Source organism: Perca flavescens, chromosome 17 (genome assembly GCF_004354835.1).
Source record: "Perca flavescens isolate YP-PL-M2 chromosome 17, PFLA_1.0, whole genome shotgun sequence".
Taxonomy (NCBI): Eukaryota; Metazoa; Chordata; class Actinopteri; order Perciformes; family Percidae; genus Perca; species Perca flavescens.
This window is the reverse complement of record NC_041347.1, coordinates 31,231,830-31,253,498: the sequence shown is the minus strand read 5'-3', so window position 1 is coordinate 31,253,498 and position 21,669 is coordinate 31,231,830. Positions and strand designations below refer to the sequence as shown.

Genomic DNA, 21,669 nt, shown 5'->3' with positions numbered 1-21,669 from the left:
TTATGGAATATGAAAGGGTTGCTCGATAGTACGGAAATCGCAGAGTTGACACCTAACTTTAAACTAACCCTTTTAGAGCTTTTTATCCTAGGGCTGGGCAATATATAGATATTATATTGATATCGTGATATGGCACTAGATATAGTCTTAGATTTTGGATATTGTAATATCGTAAATTGCTTAAGTGGTGTCTTTTCCTGGTGTTAAATGCTGCATTACAGTAAAGTGATGTCAGTTTCAGTTACCATACTGTTCTAGCTCTTCTATTATTTTTTTACCATTACCCACTTTAGTCATTATATCTACATTACTCAAAATTATTTATCTAAAATCGCATTGTGAAGATATTTTGTTAAAGCACCAATTGTCAACCCTATAATATCGCCACAATATCGACATTGAGGTATTAGGACAAGAATATCGCGATATCTGATTTTCTCCGTATCGCCCAGCCCTATTTTATCCTCCTTTTTAGCACACTTGTTTTGGTTAACTGTATCTAGCAGATGAAGAGACGGCTATTTTTCTTGCGGAGAATGTACAGTATATTGGACCTGAGTTAATCAAGTGGATATAAACCAAACTTCAATAGGATGACAAAGTTGCCTGTCTATGTGTGTAGAGTATTTTATCAACTCCTACATTAGGCCAATACGGTGGGATCAGGGGAGAACTTGCTTGGACGTGTGTTCTGCGAGCCAATAATGAATGTCCACAATTTGTCTGCATGTCGATGCTGTGACACATTTATTTTACCTAACGACCTGCTCACCGTCCCACAAGTATTACAGTCCATTTCATTTCAGGTTTGGTTCCATTAATTTTCCTTATCAAACAAATCAAACAATGACACGCACTGACACGGTGAAAAGCTGTATGCTTTCCCCCGTTTTCACACACCTGTGTGCCTGTGGCTGATTACCTTTTATGCCTTCCCAAAGGCAATGCTCCACCCAGTGCTCAAACATAAAACTGCATATTAATTGGCATAACCAACATGGTAGCCTATATAAACAAAACAAAGTGATGTAATGGCTCCAACATTGGGATAGACATGCAACAACAAGCCATGGCCTGTTGTTGTTGTTGTTGTTGTTCTACCTCCTAAAAAATGATTAAAAAAATTCTGTACAAATTCACCTTCAAGAGTGTAGCAGCAAAAATGCACAATATACAGTATATCAATGCTAACTAAGCTGTTCTCTCCCTCAGGCTGCTTCATCATGTTCCCTTCAGGGAAAGCAAGCTGACCCACTACCTGCAGGGCTTCTTCTGCGGTCGAGGTAAAGCCTGTATGATCGTCAACATCAACCAATGTGCCTCCATGTACGATGAGACTCTCAACGTCCTCAGATTTTCTGCTGTGGCACAGAAGGTACATAAACACTTTTATTTTCTCTCTTATTGTGCTTTGCTCTCTAATAGTGTTCTCATTTTTTATTCAGCTGCAGACCTCACACACACCTGGAAAATTGCATCACAGTTTGGACAGTTAAAGTACTCTATTAAGCTGCAATATGACCAAATGCAGTACATTTGTAAATACATCATTATTATGCATATACATTATTGAATAGCCACCGACCAAAATTCAGTGTCTCACCCAAAAAATCTAGGAAAAAAGTTCCATAAAGGGTGAAACAGACGAAACACTTTGGAAAAGGTGGAAAAAAAAGGTCCAAAGTACTTCGAAAAAAAGCGACACAGGCCAAAATAATTTCAAAAAATCACCAAAAAGACAAGGAAAACTTTGAAAAGGCACCAAAATACCTAGCATAAAGCAACAAAAACGTTGAAAAAGACAAAACCTTGAAATGCAATGTAGTAAGGATTTTGTTATATACTTTTTTTTTTTTTTTTGCTCTTGTCTGTTTCCAGGTTGTGGTTCTGTCCACGAGGCCCCCTCCCATCCTGCCCCAGAGGTCCGCCAGTGAGGTGTCCTTCATCATTAACAATGCTGACAGGAAGGCTCTGCGGAGCAGCAGGAGGAGCTCCCTGATTGGCTGGGATAGTAGCCTGGAAGATGTACAGGTGGGGTGGAGGCCTGAGTCACATCATGAGGCTCTTTGGCTTTTCTTTATTACAGTTGATACAATATTCTACTGCTGCGGTTTGATTCTTGGCCTTAAGTATCGCTAGAGCCATTTAGTCAACATGATAAAATTGTTTGTGCAGGAGGATGAGGACGATGAGTATGAGGAAGAAAACAGCCTGATGGAGGACACGATGGATCGGACGGGCAATGAAGAGGACGTGTGTGATGATACAATTCTCGTCGGTAAAAAGACGCACCAGGTCAGTCTCTTACCATTTTTACATGAAGTGCTTTTAACAAAGGAGTTGCCTCTAATTGCTTGACTTATCATTAAAAGAGATAAGTAGATCTTAAAAACTAGCAGCAGGACCATTGTTGAAACGTAAATATATGTAAAGTAGTAACTGGCCTGAAGTGTGGCAAGGTAGATCGTAACCCCGAGTAAGTAAATTATAGCCTCGTGAGACCTTCCTGATCTGGCGAGCTCCAGTTTTCCACTCGCAGATCAGTCTGGCATCTTGAGGCAGAGAAAATTTGGAGCCGTTAGCCAAACGACCGGGCCAATCAGCGTTGGTTTTGAGGCGGGTTAGGTGGTGATAGACAGATTGTTTATCCAATCAGCTAACCAGTATTTTCAGACAGCGGTAGCCCTAATTCTGTTAGCCGCTCGCTAATGCTTTTTTTCTCTTGGATCCTTCTTTTGGAATATGGTCCGGGAACCTGAAACGGTGCCTTTTATTCCTAAATTCTCGTTACACAAACGGCAAATCTCCTTTACCGACATGTTGCTTGCATGCTGAGCTAACGAGCTATGCTTTGCCGGCAGCAGCAGGGGCGGGCTTGTGGTTGTATTTTCATACGCTTCGTGGATCTGATTGGTTGATTTGGCCCGTCTATCACCAACATAGGTGATAAACAGATGGTTCATCCAATCGGCTAACCAGTATTTCCGCCCCTTCCCAAAAGTTCTCCAACGGAAAGTTCCCAGATGGATATGCCGAGCAAATGCGACGCAATCCATCTGGCGGAGTCAGGTTAAGTAAATTACTCTTCATTCAGAACAACTTCATTGAATACTATTTCTCATTTTATATTTTTATTTAAATTGACTTTATTTTGTAATTTTTGTTTATAGCATAAGAGCTCTAAATGCGACACATATTTTATGTGATTAGGGTACAAACACACTGCACAAAATGATTTTATGAAATTCAGGTAATGTTACCTGGTAAATAACTCTTTTTCTCTGGTTTAAAATCCACACATTTTACATCATACCGCTGTAAAGTTGGCATTAAATATCATCCTAAGTGGTATTAAAAAGTTGAATTTAACTCGGAGAGTCCTGGGGGTACTCTGTATATAGACAGGTAGAGTTAACATCTTGTTTTTAATAAACAGGTACTTAACATATTCACTAGTGTATACACCAATCCTTTCAGTGTTTAAACAGTTTATTGTTGTGTGTTGCTATTTTGCGTCCCGTTCCTCAGAGGCAGGTGGCGCTGTTGAAACAGCTGCAGGTGCAGCTGAAGAAGGAGCGAGCGGAGAGCCTGCTCATGGAGGCGCGGGTCAGAGAGGAAATCAGCAGAGAGTTCTCAGAGCTCTTCTCTGAGATGCAGAATGACTACAAGTAAGACTTTTTTGTTTGTTTATATTTATTTATGTGTAACCAGGAACTATTTGGGTATGATAATTTGTGTGTGTGTGTTTTCAGTGACCGCTTGGCGAGGGAGAGAGAACTCTTGGAGGAGCGAGCAGAAAGGAGGCTGGAGATCTTCAAGAACCTCATTGACAAAATGGCCAGCGCTGGACCAAGTCAAGATGCACAAGCCATGGTAACCCAATCTCTCATTTCCTCGGATCACACTCCATATGTTGTTTGTTTTGTTAACTTGTTGGCTGGGTACATGTCAGAATCAATGCTAAAACCGATTTTTGATAACAAACATATAATGATTAAAACATGAATGCATGAATCTGTATTTGATACAGATTACTAGGGCCGCCCAATAATTCAGTTTGATAATTTATCGTCGGTTGATGGAATCATATCGTGACGAAATCCTATATTGAGATATCGTGATATACAATTGATGATAATAACAAGCACATACTAACTCAATTTTCTCAGAAAATCTGTTGTGAAACATTTTGAGGTTATATCATTTGAAGATTAGCAGATTTGTCTTAACATCACACTCTTTTTGTGCATACATGTCAACATAGTCAGTATAGAATTTCACTTGAAACTGTTTACCACATTATTAATGTTTATCTAAAATCTCATTGTAAAAACTATTTTGTGGAAGCACCAATTGTCAGCACTACAATATCGTCGCGGTATCGATGTATTTGGTCAAGATTATCGTGATATCTGATATTCTCCATATCGCCCAGCGCTACCCATCACATTGCATCTTAGTGACAGGATTCTTGTGCTACACTCACACTTTATGAACCCAGTTTTCAGTAACAGAGTTGCCCTAATTACTGAGTATAGCCTGCTTTTGACCAGCTTCTGCCTACCGCTGAAGCCACCAATCTAATGATGATTCCTGTTGGACCGACTTTATTTACTGTGAGAGCATAGGGAATTGCAAGGTTCTTTAACATTGCCTACAAAGTCAGACAAGTTATTTGATCTCTTTTTGACAACTTATATTAATTACCCAAGCAGACATGTGTATGTAGCCATTTAAGCAGGTAAGGGTTAAGTGTATTTGTTCCAGGATACTCTGACAGGTGTGGTCTAGTCTATATCCACAGCGTTCCACTTCCGTGATTGCTCCGATGCCGCTGGAAATTCCGACGATTGTGATTGGTTTAAAGAAATGCCAATAAACCAGATCACATTTTTCTCCCATCCCGGAATGCTGTGTGAGACTAGGTGCGGTTGAACCACCTCACGGCGATGTGCTCACCAATGTCCCGGACTAACTTCTCTGATGTTTCCTTCCTCCTGCAGGACACATCTCTGGACTCCTCTGAATTGGCGGACATAAAGAAGGCCGCTGAGGCTGCTCATAAATGTCTGGATTCAGGCCGAGCAGGGGCTCAGGCAGACAGAGGAGACTTTGTGGAGGAGCTGGAGAGAAAGGTGTTGGAACTCCAAGAGCAGATGGCTCTCAAACACAATGGTAAGAACACGCATATGTGTATGAAAGGCAGATCTGAGGAGGAAAAGACAAACTGAGCTGTGCTCCTTTCACATGTAGTGGGTGGGGTCTGGAGCACTGATCCACAGATGAATGTAATCCAACAGCATGACTTCATGGCCTCCATGGGTATTTTGTTAGACCCAGCACACATTTAAGGGTCAGTTCACTCATATCCCAATTATGTTTCTCTCCTCCAACTGTTCACAATTAATCCAGAGTGACAGAGAATGTCTCTGGAAATTAGAGCACTTCATTTTGAGCACCATCAATGACATTCTTTTCACCACATAGATCTGAAAACCTTATCAAATAAAACCAGAACTACTGTATGCATGGATTGGTACCAGTAATGGTAGAGCGAAAATAGGTTATTTTGTTGGGATTGGAATCATCAGAGACCCAACGATACGATATTATCACAATACTTGTGTCACAATACGCAAATAATGCGATTTTAAACATATTGTGGTATATTGCAATTTATTATTTATTGTCAAAAACATTTTTCCATCTAAAAAGGTACATTTCTCTAAATAAAGAAACCATGAAGAATTGAACAGTTGATTTTATAGTTCTAGTACCAAAAAGGTAAATTCTCATGTGCAATTTATATAATAGAAGATCAATACTTGGCGTCCGTGTGTAGATACTGTATTGCCACAGAAAATATCACAATACTAATTTTCTCTATCTCAAGATGCCAGACTGATCTGCGAGTGGAAAACTGGAGCTCGCAAGATCAGGACGGTCTCACGAGGCTACCTTAAATCATGAAGGCCGTGGAAAATATTTCCAAAAAAATGAAGTCCCTTCACTGACAATAATAATATTTTATATTGAAATGTCAAAAATGTATCAACCTTCATCTGAGTACTATAATATATTCGTTTGACAGTGTGAAATGTATTTTTAAAGTGGTAAATGGCAGCATGTCTGTCTTTCAAAATAGATGGTTTGATTCCAGCGTGACACCTCTAACCTACTTTTCACATCCTGTTTTCATATCTAGATTTTTTTGGTGTTATTTCCTAGGTGAAGCCAGTGGAGTCGATGCAGAAGAGAAAGGGAGGCTTCTCATTCAGCTCCAGGAGAAGTTGTCAGAGATTGCCCGACTGGAGAAACAAGTGGGAGGCCAGCAGAGGGCGGCGGAGCCGGGCTCACAGGGCTGCTCCTCGCTGGTCAAGGAGGGGAGTCCACATGAGAGAGAGCAGCTGCAGGTAAAAACCCCGGGGAAGTATCCTGAACCAGTTAATTAACATTATCTCCTCTCTTACAATTCGGGGTGTCCCCGACTTAGAATTTTCATAGTCAAATCAGAATCGTCAAGTCTTGCCTATTGTCGGCTGATCGTCGAATCATGTGGGTGGGGGCCAGTGTGGGTTAGGGCTGCAGCTATTGATTATTTTAGTAATCAAGTATTCTACCGATTAGTCCATCGATTAATCAAGTAATCGGATAAGAAATACTTTTTTATTGAAGAGCAATAACCATAGTTTGGTTTAATTTTTGGAAAAAGCTACATTTTTTATTGCTTACAATATCATCTCTCAAAAACCTAAACATTAAGTGCATTTATGTGCCATATTACATTGTTTTAAAAGAAAACCTTTTCTGAAATGCAATAACAACCTCAAACTAAGGCATACATAAACATGACCTTAAGTTGTGCAACTTAACTTTCAGAACTACACGTTTCAACCTGAGACTGATCTGTATATAGGCCTATATGTAAATATTAGTTATACTCAACCTGTTTTCATTTATATATTTGATTACAATGCTACACAGCTCTGTTACACTTATGCTAGTAGATCGTTGGTCAGCTGTTTCTCCGTGAAGAAGGAGTGGTGTGCAACAATCAGCTGTTTTTCCGAAGGGACAGTCAACAAGTCGGCTCTTTAGATCAGGTTGTGGTCACCACTACGTATTTTCTTCTCTTTGTTTGTGGTAGTTGTTGTGTTTGGTGTAGTTTCATCGTCCATACGACTCTTTTTTGTTTTTCTCCAGCCTGCCTCTTCTCTTGATTTTGTCGTCAGTCTTCATGGCTTGTGTCGCAAGCAGCGTCAGCCCGGTGTGCGGCAGTAATAATCCTCCGTGCGGAAACACCGTGAGCGATACAACGTTGGTAAAATTAATTAAACGAAGCTTCGAGGCAAATCATTTTGCATCGAGGATTTTTAGTAATTGAATTATTCGAGTTACTCAAGGAATCGTTTCAGTCCTGGTGGGGGAGGGACGACTGTCGGTCTTGGATCATGGAAAGTAAAAACTTAAATGTGTCATGGAGCGGTTGGATTTATTTACCCACTTTAAAAAGATTTACTAAAAGCTTCAAATGATTCGCTGACGAGACAAAACCGATTTTTGAACGTTGCAGGGAAAAGTTGCAGCGGTCTGAACCGGCCCGGAGGGACTGAATAGAGCGAGTGTCGTTAAAACAAAGCCGTGAATCTGAGAAATAAAGCTTTGTTTTTGCCGATTCATCACTAGAAATGCAACTGTAGCGAGCATCTCACTAACACTGACGTTAACCACATGCATATTTAGTAGGGATGGAAATCACCAGAGGCCCCACGATACAATATCATCATGATACTCATGTCACGATACAATATTACTGCGATTTTAAACATATTGCAATATTCAGCGATGTATTACAATTTATGAACTTTTTTTCCAACTTCAATTTTTTCCCAATTTCAGATTATGTCCCAAAAGGAAACTTTGTCAACATCTGTTTTATCTAAAAAGATACGTTTCTCTGTTTGTCTCACTTAAATTTTATTGTTGCAAAATGGTATTGTCAAGCAGACAAACACATATATAATAAAAGATCGATACTTGGCATCTGTGTATTTATACAGTATTACAACAGCAAATATCTATGCTGCATCGATTTTTTTATTTTGTTTTTTTTTTATTTATTTTTTATATTTAAACACAACAAATGATATCCAGCTACAAAAAAAACGTTGTGCTATGAAGATCATACACCGTCTTATCTCGTCTCATCGGTGTGAACTGGCAGGTTTCAGAACGTTGCAGACTGGCGCATTGCAAGTAGCTGCAAGTTTACACGCTTCTCGTCCAGAATCTTTGGTCTAACCTGGACTCTACGGCGCCGCCAAGATTCAACTATGAATCAGGCTTGTTACATCGAAGCATTGAATACTTGACCATTTGGGGTCACCCTTACTTGCAATATAAGGTTTGTGGTGTATTTTATCGGGACAAGGATGTATGCATTCCCAAAAATGTCCCTCCTCATGACTAAGCAGCCCTTCTAATTAATGCTGCGCAGTGACCATCTCCAAAATCAGTTGGAAGTAAATGGCGATTTCAGTGGTATCTTGACAGCCGGAGGGTCAAATGTTTCCCTTTGAGTTTGTGCACCGACATTTCCATGGGTTCATGTAGGTAAACCAATGACCTGTTCCCAAGCTCGTCTTTCTAACCCCCAGGCTGTCACTGGCCTATATAGTATTAGCCTGGTGTTTGTTATGCCATGCATGTATCTAGGGCTTACCTAGGTTAGCAGATAGAATATTTAACATTTATTGAATGGAAAAAAAGAGTCCAAATGGACAGAATTTTGCAGTCACCAAGAATAAATTAACTTATTACTGGTTTTACCAGGAAAAGAAGAAATTACAAGAAACAAGAAATGACCAAATGAATGAAGTGTTTCTCACCAGCAAGACTTGTTAGTCTCTGTTTTTAGTGACCCTCTCCCCCCACCCGTTTTTTTTTTTTTTTTTTTTTTTTTTTTTTTTTTTTTAAACTGTTTGAACATTAAAATATAAATTAACAGTGACTCCTATCAACTAGGAGGCGTTGGCTGCCCTTGAGAAAGAGAAGAGAGGCAGAGAAGACGCCCTGGCTGCTTTGGAGTACCAGACTATGGGAAGAGAAGAGGCACTCGCATCCTTAGATGAGGAGAGGACAGCCAGGGAGGAGGCCCTTGCCACACTCGCAGAGCTAAAGCGAAGCAAAGAGGAGTTGCTAGCATCCCTTAAAGAAGAGAGAGAAGGCAAAGAGTGGGCAATGGCAGCCCTCGAAGCTGAGAGGAGAGCCAAGGAGGATGCCATTGCTGCCCATCTGGAAGAGAAGCAAAGCAGAGAGGACGTGGTTGCTGCACTTGGTGAAGAGAGGAGTGGCAAAGAGGACGCCCAGTCTGTTCTGGAGGTGGAGAGGAAGGAGATGGGCCGGCTGAATGAGGATAGAGTGAAGAGGCAACGGGAGGGTGATGCACTTCGACAAGAAGTCCAAGAGCTGACTTCCAGACTGGAAGCCACACAGCGTCAGGTAGGCCACAGTATGATATTAATCTGTAAAGACGCACTTTCTCATTCACTTAAATGAGAAAGTGTGTCCAACCTTTTGACTGGTACAGTATACTGTTTTTGTTAAATGGGGATTTTTCCTTTTATCAAGAAGTCTGATATTTGAGTTCCTGACAAAAACTTTCAGTTTTGTCTGCCAGAAAGTTGTTTGGTGTGTGTCTTAGATTAAGTTATTTATGTTTTATTAAATGTTCTGAGTGCTTCATGACTAAAGAAAGTGATATCTATGATCACAGGTGTCCAGCAAGACGGAGAGAGCGGAAGAAGTGCTGGTCCAACTACAAACTGCTCAGGCACAACTGGGCGATCGCTCCAAGGAGCTCCAGGAGAAGACTTCGCAGATCCACACCCTGACACAGGAAGTCCAAAGCCTGAAATGGGAACTGCAGACTTCAGCAGCATCGTCCGACGGCGTCCGTGATCAGCTGGGAGAGGAATTGTCGCCGCTTAGGAAGAACCTGGCTGTGGAAGAGGAGAAAAGTGAGAGCCAGCGCAGACAAATGCTGGAGCGTGAGCTAGGACAGGCAAAAGAACAGTTGGCTCTCAAGCAGCAGATCTCCGACCAGCAGCTGGAACGGTTAACCGAGAAGTGGAATCAACAAGAAGCAGCTTTAAAGCGGCAAGTTGAAGAGCTCGGAAAGAAGCTTCAGGAGTCCAAGCTCGAATGCCAAGAACGTGCTTCCAATGAAGAAGCAAAACAGCTGAGAGCAAAACTTGAACAATCGCAGGCCTCGGAAAAGCGGGAACAGGAGCTCACCGAGAAGCTGCGAGAACAAGAAGTGGTGTCACAACAGCAGCTGGAGGAGTTAAAACACAAACTGAGCGAACAAAAAGATGCTTTAGATGATCTAAAGCAAAAGCTCAGTGAGCGCGCGCAAACTGCACAGCTGCTCCAAGCCAAACTAGAAGATGCTAAGTTTCAAGGTTCAGACATTTCCTGTAGCTCTGCTGCTGAAGAGGATCTCAAGAGGTTGAACTCTGATCTCCAGACTGAGGTTGCATCCCTTAAGTCAAAGCTTTCCAACATGGCAGAAACGTTCAGCAAAACAGAAGCTCAGCGACCTCCTTCAGAAATGGAGATGATTCTGAAAGAAGAGGACAGACAGGTGGAGCTAGCAGAGGCGGCGAAAGTGTCCGCAGACAGAGCGGTGGAGCTGCAGAGGAAGCTGCTGGAGAAGGAGGCACAGGTGACGTCCCTGCAGAAGAGCCTGCAGAAGGCGCGGGAGCAGCGGGAGGAGGAGGAGAGCCAGGCGGTCCAGGAGGCCCGGCGCAGGGAGGTGGAAAGGCGCCGGGAGCTGCTGGCTGTGGCGCATGAGGCCATCGCTCAGAAGGACGCGGAGCTGGAGAAGAAAGCCGAGGAGATCGCCAGGTAACCGGTCAATTCCTTTGCACGTTTGGGTGGGAACTTTCATCTCCAGCATGGGGTAACGCCACTGGCTCCAAAAAGCTTCTGTAGAAGTCTATGAGAAAATGAGCCTACTTCTCGCTTGATTTGTTACCTTAGTAAACATTTTCATAATGAGTCTCAATCGCTAGTTTCAAGTCTTTTTCAATACAGCATGATGTTCATTTTGTAAACGTTGCTCCCATTTATTTTAAAGTCAGTTTATTCCGGTTTGGAACGATTGGCACTAAGAAATCAACATTTAATCACCTCACTTAAAGGTCCAGTGTGTAGGAATTTCTCCCATCTAGCGTTGAGATCATATATCGCAATCAACTCTCTTGCACCACGCAGTTCAAAGTACGTATTACAGCTATGGTAGCCTTCACACTTGCTCTTTTCAATCTCCTTTTTCTGGGCGAAGAAGACGACTCCTGTTCCTGAAATTTGGATTTTGAATATGTGCGGTCCTCCATGTTTCCTTCTTCAAACTTGCCGGGAAGCTACAATACCCATTAGCAACATTAGCAGCACCTGTGAGTTTATCATGTGACAGAGAAAACGTGAAAGCACGAATAAGTAGCGTCTACCCCAGTTCATGCAAATGAAAATTTCAAGCCAAAAGGAATACTTGAAATTGATGGTGGTGGTAAATATTCATGAAGAAGGACAAATTTGTGAACGGGCAACACAGATTTAGATAATTAACAACTAAACACGTTACACACTGGACCTTTTAAAGTACTCAATTTTCCTGTTCAGCTTTTGGACCGATTTGGGTACCAATACATGGAATCCGGTGGCGGTACCCATCGCTGCTTTTTCCCCGTTTTTTTCTTTTGATTTTCTTTGTGTATATTCAACATCACCAAAAGTGTATCAATCAATTGAAAGATTATTTCAAAATAGAAAACGTTACACTTGATAGCGTATTGTATTCATTACACAGGGTATAAGCTGGGTCCGGATTGACTTGCGGTTTGGTCCCGACTTTTAGTCCTTCGGCCAAGACCCAAAATTTCACGTATTGGTACCATCTGGGTGGGCAAATTCTAGTTGCGATTTTTTACATCCTATGCACCCCTAGATAATGTTTTGACATGATAACCCTTGCCAACTGGCAGCTTAGTAGTGGTTATGACTGTTTGAAGTGACTGACCATTGTCAGTGAAAGAAATAGTAGTAGTAGAAATAATAAGTACCTTCCATGGAAATAATCTGGTTCATCCAGTTGATAATTTATCAAGTGGTTCATTCATCATGAATAAAGTAGGTTCTAAATTAGTGAAATAATGAGATAAAGGCAATAATTCCAAAAAACATGGCTAAATTTGGGAGTATTAGCATGTCAAACCGCAATACCACCATGAAAAAGCATTGAGACGATGATTGATGAGCCAGTCAAAGATTAGAAAATCCACAATGTTTAATGTATGGTGAGAACAACTGTCATTACAAAATCATCACAAAATTTCAATAAAATACTAGTCATAATCTTCGGTATCAGACTCTGACAGCTGTGGAGCGGGCTCCTCCTCACAAGTTTGATTAGTACAGGTTTGCAGCTTGCACAGGTTGGTGCACCTCAGGCTGTTGGTGAGGTACGTGCAATCAAGTAGCTTGCATGACCTGGATTATCAAGAAGCTTGGTGAATGCCTCCTGCCTGATATCGTCGCTGAAGCTGGCAATGCTCTCCAGGGCTTCCTCCAGCTGAGGGAGCTGGGTCGGGTGTTTGACCTCTAGCCATGGTAGGAAGCCTCTCCAGGCAAGGCGCAAGTGCTTCGTAGACTATCTTGTGCAGCTGGACGGCTCTGTTATACTTTCTGCCCTCCATTACACCTGAGACCGAATAGCAATGAAGGTTGTGACCAATATAAACACAGATTTTGGAATATAATGGGGTTTCTGGGCATGTGTTAATATTTTCCTGAAATTCAACGTTTCTTCTTTTCTTGTGTTACAAAGCTGAAACCTAATACATTCCACATGAACCTGATAACAAAACTAATTCAAATATATTCTACAAAAATTAAGAACAAATCGTCCGTACATTTTATGACTTTCCAATAGTAGACAGTGTAGAGTCGACAATACATGTTGTTTTTCTTTTTATATTTTTTACATCTCAAAACAATGTTCAATTCAAAGATATCGACTTTATTATGCCTATTAATATGTACAATATATTTTAGTTTGCTTGGGATTAATATTAGATCACTGTTATTACGGTACTGGACGTTTTGTGTATTTTTTAAAAATAATTCTAATACATAAAAGTAGGAAAATTACTAATTCTAAAGAAAAGTATAAAAAGCTGGGCCTGTGGAAAGGTTATCATATTATAATTAACTTATATTAACCCCATAAACAATTTAGTATAGGTATGGTTTTGCCCACCCAGATGGTACCAATATCTGGTCTGGCCCATGGACTATTTGAGAAGCCCTGCTTTTAAGGCCTGTCAATCAGGACAGAGGCTTAGCAATGCTAACTATGGCAATGTGGACATTAAAATAGACCTGAACTTGTTTTTGGGGTGTTGTCCGTGTTTTCGTCTTAAACTTTGACCCTCTCGCTGTGCGTTGGACTTCATCAAAGTTGATTGGAACATTTTTGTCAGCTAAATGTCAAATATCTAAATACCATTATGATGGATTCTATCTATTCACAAAGCAGTCTCTCTGAAACAAAACTAAACAAAAAGTATGTTGTCCTGTTAGCCTGGAGTTGTTCATTATCCTTCTCTGACTCAGACTATTCCCCCTGAGCTGCAGAGAAAACTAATACATGGTGAGATGCGCTCTCTCTGTAATATATCTTGTTTTATGGTTCTATTCTAGACTATTACTCTGTCATTGTGAAAAACATTTCTCTGTATTACCTTGTCTTCCATCTCCGAGTACTTTGGTGTCCTGGGAGAGTTGCATTAATCCCTCCATTCCACCCACCATATTAAAGAGTCTGAGGAGCAACGTTGTTGTTCTGGAACCCAATGTACTCACTTGTCTTTTTAAAGTAATTGGTTGCAGTTTATTGTTACGTCTCACTTTCTCAGACTAAAAGAAAATGCCAAGCAGGACTCGGACAAAGTCAAGAGCATCAGCCTTGACCTTCAGAGAAAAGAAGACGACACGTCAGACCTCAGAGAGAAACTAGCAGACTATAAGAAGCAGATCCAGCAGGTCCAGAAAGAGGTACACATTATGTTATTAAAACCTACACATAGTAGGGGTGGGAATCACCAGAGGACTCACGATACCATATCATCCCGATACTTATGTCACGATACGATATTATTGCGATTTTAAACATATTGGGATATATTGCTATGTATTACCTTTTTTCCAACTTCAGATTTTTCCCAATTTCAAATGATGTCCCGAAAGGACAATTTTGTCAACATCTGTTGTATCTAAAAAGATAAATTTCTCTGTTTGTTCATCTCACTTCAGTTTTATTGGTGCAAAATGTGATTGTCAAGCAGACAAACTGACCAACACATATAATAAAAGACCGATACTTGGCGTCTGTGTATCGATACAGTATTGCCAAGAAAAATATTGCGATACTATGCTGTATCGATTTTTTTCCCGCACCCCTAACACATAGGGCCCTATCTTGCACCCGGCGCGGCGCAAATCCCGACGCAAGTGTCTTTGCTAGTTTAAGACCACAGTTGTTAACTTCCCATCCAGCGCCCGCGTCATTTAAAGGTAAATTTCATCGCTGGAAACCGAATATATCTTTAAATTGGGTCACTTATGTAGTAGAAAAGTGAAAAGAAAATTGAAATTGGTGCCTTCTAGGCCGAGATAAGCCAGAAAATGTGTTTTTGGCTCATATGGACGAAAGACACCAAATCCCAGAATGCACTTGCTTTGCTGCTGTATGAGGCCACTCCCAAGCCACGCCTACACTTTACAGACAGACAGTGAGACGATCAACTCAACAAGTGTGTTTTATTGTCATTTCAACCATATACACGAAAAAACGTTTCACCGTGGCTCAAGTGGTGTTACACATTTAAAACATGCTTTTTTCTGGCCACAGCTGATACATTATCCTGACTTCTTTCAGCGGATTGATTGATAGCTCCAGAGTGAACAGAACTGTGTCCATGGCAACGCTCTGCTATGCATGGCAACGGTGTGTTATCCTTAGCAGCGGTCTGTTATCAAGAAATAACAGATCCCATTCTACATTAGAATCCAACCAAGCCATGTAATAAAAGAAGGCTAACACATAGCTACTAGCATTAGCTCTTGGTGGGCTGTGGTATAAACATAGAGTATAAACACAGCCGTACATTTGCGTGGGATGTAGCTAGAATTGTCGTCATTTTACAGTCACAAACTCCACCAGCAGTTAGCAGTTAGTTGGATACAAATCACCCCATTTCTGCAACAGGCAGTCCGGGGTAACACAGCCCACCTCCACTAGTAGTCTTACTCAGTGACAGCAGGCTGGATTGTCCACAGCAATATTTCCACAACAACAAAAACACAGCACAGCAGTCTCTGAACTCGCGTTGGGAGTTTCGTTGAAGTTTGATGTAGTCCAGTTTGTTTAATGAGCGGACACTTGCAAGCAGGATCGGTGAACAGATGGCTGGCTAGCGTTAGCTTTCCACCGGCACACTCGTTCAACGCTCCCCGCTGATGAGGTCACTTTACCGGCCACAGGAATCGAGCACCACCGCTGGTCTCCGTGCAGGCAAAGCTTGCGTAGTGTGTCGAGTATTGCGTCTGTAATAGTGTCCTGCATATTCTCTGATGTGTACCAATGTATCCCGGTGGTACACGTGCGGTAGTTTGAATGCACATAATTGTTGTTCTAAAATTTCCGTCGGGATGAACAGTTTCTGCTCCTGCTGAGAAGCTAAGCGAGGATTCAAGATGGCTGACACTCGTTTTTCCTTGGCAATCTCCGGAAAAAGCCAACGGAAGTGGCTCCTAATACAGGCTGTAGTCTTTTGCCTCTAGGCAAAAAACCTCAGATGACGCAAAAATTGTCATTTTGGGTCATCTGATGCTTTTTTCCAGACCCACAATACAGAGATCTCCCCTCTCAGGGGGACATGAGGGAGGGAAGCATGGTCATTCAAAAATACTACCAGGTTTCTACTGATACAAAGCTTAATGCTAATCGGTGAAGTTTCCCTTTAAATAGCAAATGCACTTGTGTCCATGGGCGTGCTGGTCTTAGGCTGGCTACACACTGCCTGTGTGACGTAAGCGGGTCAGTTTTATTTCGGCTTCCATGTTAACAGGTTAAAGCTTGCAAACTGCTTGCGTGGCACGCACTTCTCAGGCGCGGATCGAGCCACGGCAAAAACGCGTGCATGCTAGAAATAGGACAAACGCTTATTTTTCACGCAACACGCAAGCACTTTGGAAGCATTTCCAGGCAAAATAGAATAGGAAAAGATGTTTATATGTCATTTAGACACCAATACATTTAATAAATGCTATTTTGATGTTTGAAAGTCTCTAGGTTTTGACATAAATGCAGATATAAATGTAATTTAAAAAAAAAACATGCAGAAGATTAAAAACAAATATTGCAATGTGAAATAGTATTATATGATCTGCTCGTGTGCTATCACTTCACGCATGAGCAGATCAGTTTCTTCTCTCCTTCCTGCTCAGCAAATCCTCCATCATAATAGCAATGCTCCAAGGTCCAAACGCGCCTGGCTTTTAAAGGGAATGGGAGAAGATCTCTGATTGGTTTATTGCATGTTACACCCAAAACACACTTCCGATTAATGAAGACACTAAGTACAACCTTTAGGACCATGCGCCCGGTGCACGGACCCTTTTTTTCCGCCGTTAAACTAGCAAAAGTGGATTTGCACACGCCCTTAATGCACCTGCACCGGGTGTTTCTTCTTAATTTTTTTTTGTCCATTTTAGGCCTTTATTTGATAGGACAGATTAGACATGAAAGGGGAGAGCGAGGGGGAATGACATGCAACAAAGGGCCGCATGTCGGAGTTGAACCTGCAGCCGTTGTAGCGAGGACGGAGCCTCTGTACATGAGGGCGCACGCTCTACCACGGTGAACCACCCAGGTGCCCCATATAAAGTTTTTATTTATTTTTGTCATATCTGGCGCAATAAACCCATCGCGAAAGGCTGCGCCATATTGCGAAATACACTTGGGGATTTCTTGTATTGTGCTGTATATAATTCAGTGTTCAAGTTGTTAAAGAATGTTGGAAATCCTTTCCTTTCATTTATTTTAAATTCAATCAGCCATGTATTTTAGCAGAATACTGAAAGTCGCAGAACTGAGTATACTTTAATATCTGTTTATTTATCACAAGAAATATCTTTATCAAGATATTCAACAACGTTAACACATATTTTCCTTCATATCGTGCAGCCCTAGCTGATTTTGAAGTATGCAGCATGGATATTGCTTTTTGCTATTTTGGCTTTCTTTTGTTTGTTTTTTCAACTGTTTTTCTCTTTTTTTTTTTTTTTTTTTTTTTTTTTTTTAAATGAGTCGGAAGTAAAAAGCAAAACCTAACTTTACTTTTGAATGATATTGAACAAAGAGAAATGTTCTCCCCTCGTCTAAAAATGGTCATAAATCAATACAAGAGCAGCCTACTTCCTTGTTTACTGCTGCAATGAAACGCTTGGTTACGTTGTAAACTCGGTTCTCGGAGTAAAGACTTTTTTTCCCAGTCATATTTCTTAATTTAAGTTTTCTTTAAAGTAGTGTTAAAGTCTCATCTCGTGAGCAGTCTCTCATCACACCTCTATTGTTCAGTTAAAGGAAGTTAAATTCAGGGAAACTTCAACACAAACATTGGATCACTGTGTAGCGATACTAATTGGATATAAACAGCAGATGGCTTAAATCACTTTTATCTATAATGTTGTGAACTTTTGTTTCCAACTGTTTTGATTCCTGAAGATCTCAGCCATGAGGGAAGAAGAAAAGCTTTCGAGGCAGAAGCTGGCCGACGCCGAGAGAGCCAAGAAGCAGCTTCAGTCGGACGTTGCCAACAGAGACAGAGCTATTCAGCAACTCAAAGTGGTAAGATAGTCCGTCTGTCTTTCACGTTTCCACTACTACTTACTAAACTACTTACTAAACCCAGGGTTTTTCCTGGCTCAGAATGGGCATGATCGGTCCGTGTTCAGTGAAGGCAATTAGTCCGTGTTACTTTATTTGATAGAAATATATGCATTTACCTGTGATTTCTGTCAATTTGGTAAACAAAAATCTATATTATGCTTGAGTAAATAAAACCCCAATTAACAAAACTGCTTAAAAATATATTAATATTGGAATGAATCACAGGGAGAGTCCGGTACAGACTCACTCTGGATATTATACTTAGATCAGCGCTCATATTCAAGTTCATGTTCTGCTCGTTCAACGGTTGTTTGGTAAATTGCTCTTAAACACATTTAGAGAGGATTGAATTGCTATTTTTATTTTGTTCTTTTTTTTATTTTGGTGCTGGTGATCTTCCTTTAGAGCTGGCTAAAACCTTTTGGGGGGTGAGGGGTGCCAAAAATGTGTTTTAATGCAGGAAAAACCCTGCAAATCTCTGGAGGTTTTAAGCATGTTTTCACTAAAAGATCATTGATCTCTTCCTGTTTGTGTGCCAGAATACAATCCAACAGATTTTGCTTTGGCCGGCTCAATACTCGAATCATTTCCTCATCTCCTCCTTCCCTCCTCTAGGAACAGTCATCTGACACCAAGTCTGACCAGACTCGCTACCAGAAGGCCAGTACAGGTAAATGATGTGTGTCTTTTTGTGTGCTTCACTCGAGGAAAAGCTTTTTTGTCCTTTTTTTAGCGCTGCAACTGATGGTTATTGTCAAACTGATCTGTTAGTCCCATCACAAGTTTGCAGAGCTGAATGATGACCTATTCAGATTGCTTGCAAACAATATTCAATTTATAATCTGATAAAGCAGAAGAAGTCTTCAGGTACAGTATGCCCTGTGCCCAAAGTGAATCTCCAGAGTGGCTTTTCTGTCGAGGGTCTTTGGATAAAATGCTAAACGCGCTCTGTGGCTGACCTTTGACCTGTTTTATGAAAGGCACCTCCCTCAGGGGATCAACATATGTATTTTTTTTAGGTTGAATCTGACTACCTGTGTGTACACCTGTACTGTGTGTGCCTGTGTCCGTTGATATGTAGACCTTGAAGCCAAAGAGCGTGTGATAGAGGCCATGCGTTTGGCTATGACGGAGCAGGAGGAGACGCAGGACCAGATGGAGCAGGTCTTGGAGGAGAAACTTAACCTCATCCAGGAGCTCTCCAGCGGTAAGGATCTAAAAACATCTAAGTAAGAAGATGTAGTCTGTCACTTCAATCTATAGTGCGCAAGAAACAACAACCTGGCCACTTGATTAGCGAATATTAAAGTTATACTGAAAGTAATTAGTTTTGTCTTTGAATGTACGTATTCATTTTGTTGAAACACTTTTCTTCAGTGTCTTGTTCCCTGGTTTCAACCATTTCAGAGGTGGAGAAATTGAAAGTGATGTTTTTGAAGCAGGACCGCCGGGGAAACTGCACACACCCCTTCGTCGACAGCCCATCGGATGACCTCAAACTGGCCAAACAGGAAACTGCCCAGGCTCAGGAAAGCTTGAAGGTAATGAGGGGAAGTGACTTTCAAATATTGTTTCAGATGCAAGGACCAGAATTGTTCTCAAATGCAACTTGAGTGACGGAAATATTAAAAAGACAACATTCCAATAGGAACACTGACTATTAATAGATATGTGGTCGGAAATATTAACTAATGTTGTCTGTGAGGGTCCTCAGTCATCCACAAAGTTGGCCCAACAGTAATTGTCCATCTCTTCTTTGCATTCCTACCTTTTGAAATACTTCCAACAGATCCTCCAACAAAAGAAAAACATTCAGTGCGGAGACCACTTTTTTCATTAATGTAAACTAGGGCTGGGCGATATGGTTGAAAACTGTATCACAATATAAGTTTTTCATATCGGTCGATATCGATAATTATTGATATTTTTTATGACCTATTTAAAATAAGGACCAGGAGAAAAATATATTAAATTTAAACATTTTTATTTTAAACTTAACCCTGCTCTGATTATAATCCCCTCAGTTATAAAAGCAGAAATGTCAACACAACCATGGAAAACACTCAAATAATTAAAATGTAAACAGGTCTAAAATCACAATGAACACTTAACAATTATCTCTTAACATTAAGGTGCAAAATTAAAGAATAAGTAAGAAATGCTTAATAAAGTGTCATAAAATAGTGCAAAGTGTTAGCTAAATATAAGAAACCTGAGAAGGAACTATTTTCTGCAGGTTTAGTGCTAGGCTGGTAACCTGGCTTCTGGACAGTGCTCAGCATGTCGGCCTTCGTTATTTCTTTGTAGCGTTTAGTACATTACTGATGCAGAGTACCTCTCCATGGTGGTCTGCTGCTTGTGCCGTGTTGCAGCTGCAGATGTTGTTGGACGTTGAAGGCGAATACGGCTGTGCTCGAAAGTGTGAGCGCGGCTAAAGTGGTAAAACAAGTTTATGGCATTACCAGTGTTGGTCTGACGACATTGGTCTGACTACGGTCAGACTTATAAAATCCCCAAAACTGCCATACTGACTTTTCCTGTTTTATCAACGATTTCCTCGCTGGCTGCGGCACTCACTTTCCACTCCACGCCGGTTCTGTTATTGAAGAACACGAGACAGCGATGTGGCGCAACCAAACATGATACTGTTACATGATTGGCTGTTAGAGTGTCACTCCCACGTTGCTAGGTTGCCAGAGAGTGAGGGCCTTTGTTCATGCAACCAAACTTGATTCACAACCTCTGGTATCTTCTGATGAAGAAAAACAAGTTATCGAACGTTTTATCGACCGCATTTTCTATTGATATTGATTATGTGTCTATCGCGATACATATTGTTATCGTTTTATCGCCCAGCCCTAATGTAAACTAACAAATCACCCTGGTCACATATGTGCTGAGGTTCTTAAATAACTAGTAAGACGGATGTCTATTGTCGGATCAGAGTAGCTTGTCTTATATTTCTTTGCAATTGTAGGCACCACCCTTTTTGCTGCATTTCAGCTAAAACATGTTTCAGGTACTTAATACAGACATCCTCATTACAAAAACAACCCTTTTGTGTACAGCTGTGTGCAGAGAAACACCAGGCCGAACGCAAGAAGTGGCTGGAGGAGAAGCTGTCCCTGATCGGCCAAGCCAAAGAGGCGGAGGACAAGAGGAACCAGGAAATGAGGAAGTTTGCTGAAGACAGAGAGCGCTACACTCGACAGCAGAGCCAGTTGGTAGGAAGAGTATGATATGCAAACACACTAAAGGCCAATTTATGATTCTGCGTTAAATGGACAATAAAATGAAGGAATGAATGATTGGTCCGCGTGGCCGTAGCGTGGTAGCTTCGCATTTCCCACTACTCCCTTGCTGGGGTCTCTTTCTCCATAGTCTATATCCACGACATTCCACATCCGGGATTGCTCCGGTGCCGCTGGATGTCTCTCATTTCGGCCAGATGTCCGTCACCTTCCTCTTTCTTTGTGTTGGCGTTCTAACCTCCGGTGAATTTCTGAGGACTATGGTTAACTGCTCCTCAGATCTCTGCACGGTAAATCCAGACAGCTAGCTAAACTAGTCCAATCTGAGTTTTCTCTCGCACAACTAAAACAACTTTTGAACGTACACATGTTCCACCAAAACAAGTTCCTTCCCGAGGCTAT

At 41.2% G+C, this 21,669-nt stretch overlaps 1 protein-coding gene across 3 annotated transcripts in view; it reads left to right on the top strand.

Annotated features, from left to right (window-relative positions):
- The window catches only part of kif20ba (kinesin family member 20Ba), a 65,154-nt gene that overhangs the window by 7,607 nt on the left and 35,878 nt on the right, over window positions 1-21,669 (top strand). For all 3 annotated transcript variants that reach the window (XM_028603831.1, XM_028603830.1, XM_028603832.1), the window contains exons 12-26: window positions 1,213-1,375; window positions 1,879-2,031; window positions 2,176-2,295; window positions 3,529-3,668; window positions 3,753-3,873; window positions 5,004-5,175; window positions 6,229-6,413; window positions 9,025-9,501; window positions 9,776-10,908; window positions 13,980-14,118; window positions 17,852-17,974; window positions 18,632-18,686; window positions 19,098-19,223; window positions 19,424-19,557; window positions 21,085-21,240. In XM_028603831.1, coding sequence (XP_028459632.1) covers window positions 1,213-1,375; window positions 1,879-2,031; window positions 2,176-2,295; window positions 3,529-3,668; window positions 3,753-3,873; window positions 5,004-5,175; window positions 6,229-6,413; window positions 9,025-9,501; window positions 9,776-10,908; window positions 13,980-14,118; window positions 17,852-17,974; window positions 18,632-18,686; window positions 19,098-19,223; window positions 19,424-19,557; window positions 21,085-21,240 — 3,397 coding nt within the window. The remainder of the gene's footprint in view (window positions 1-1,212; window positions 1,376-1,878; window positions 2,032-2,175; window positions 2,296-3,528; window positions 3,669-3,752; window positions 3,874-5,003; window positions 5,176-6,228; window positions 6,414-9,024; window positions 9,502-9,775; window positions 10,909-13,979; window positions 14,119-17,851; window positions 17,975-18,631; window positions 18,687-19,097; window positions 19,224-19,423; window positions 19,558-21,084; window positions 21,241-21,669) is intronic.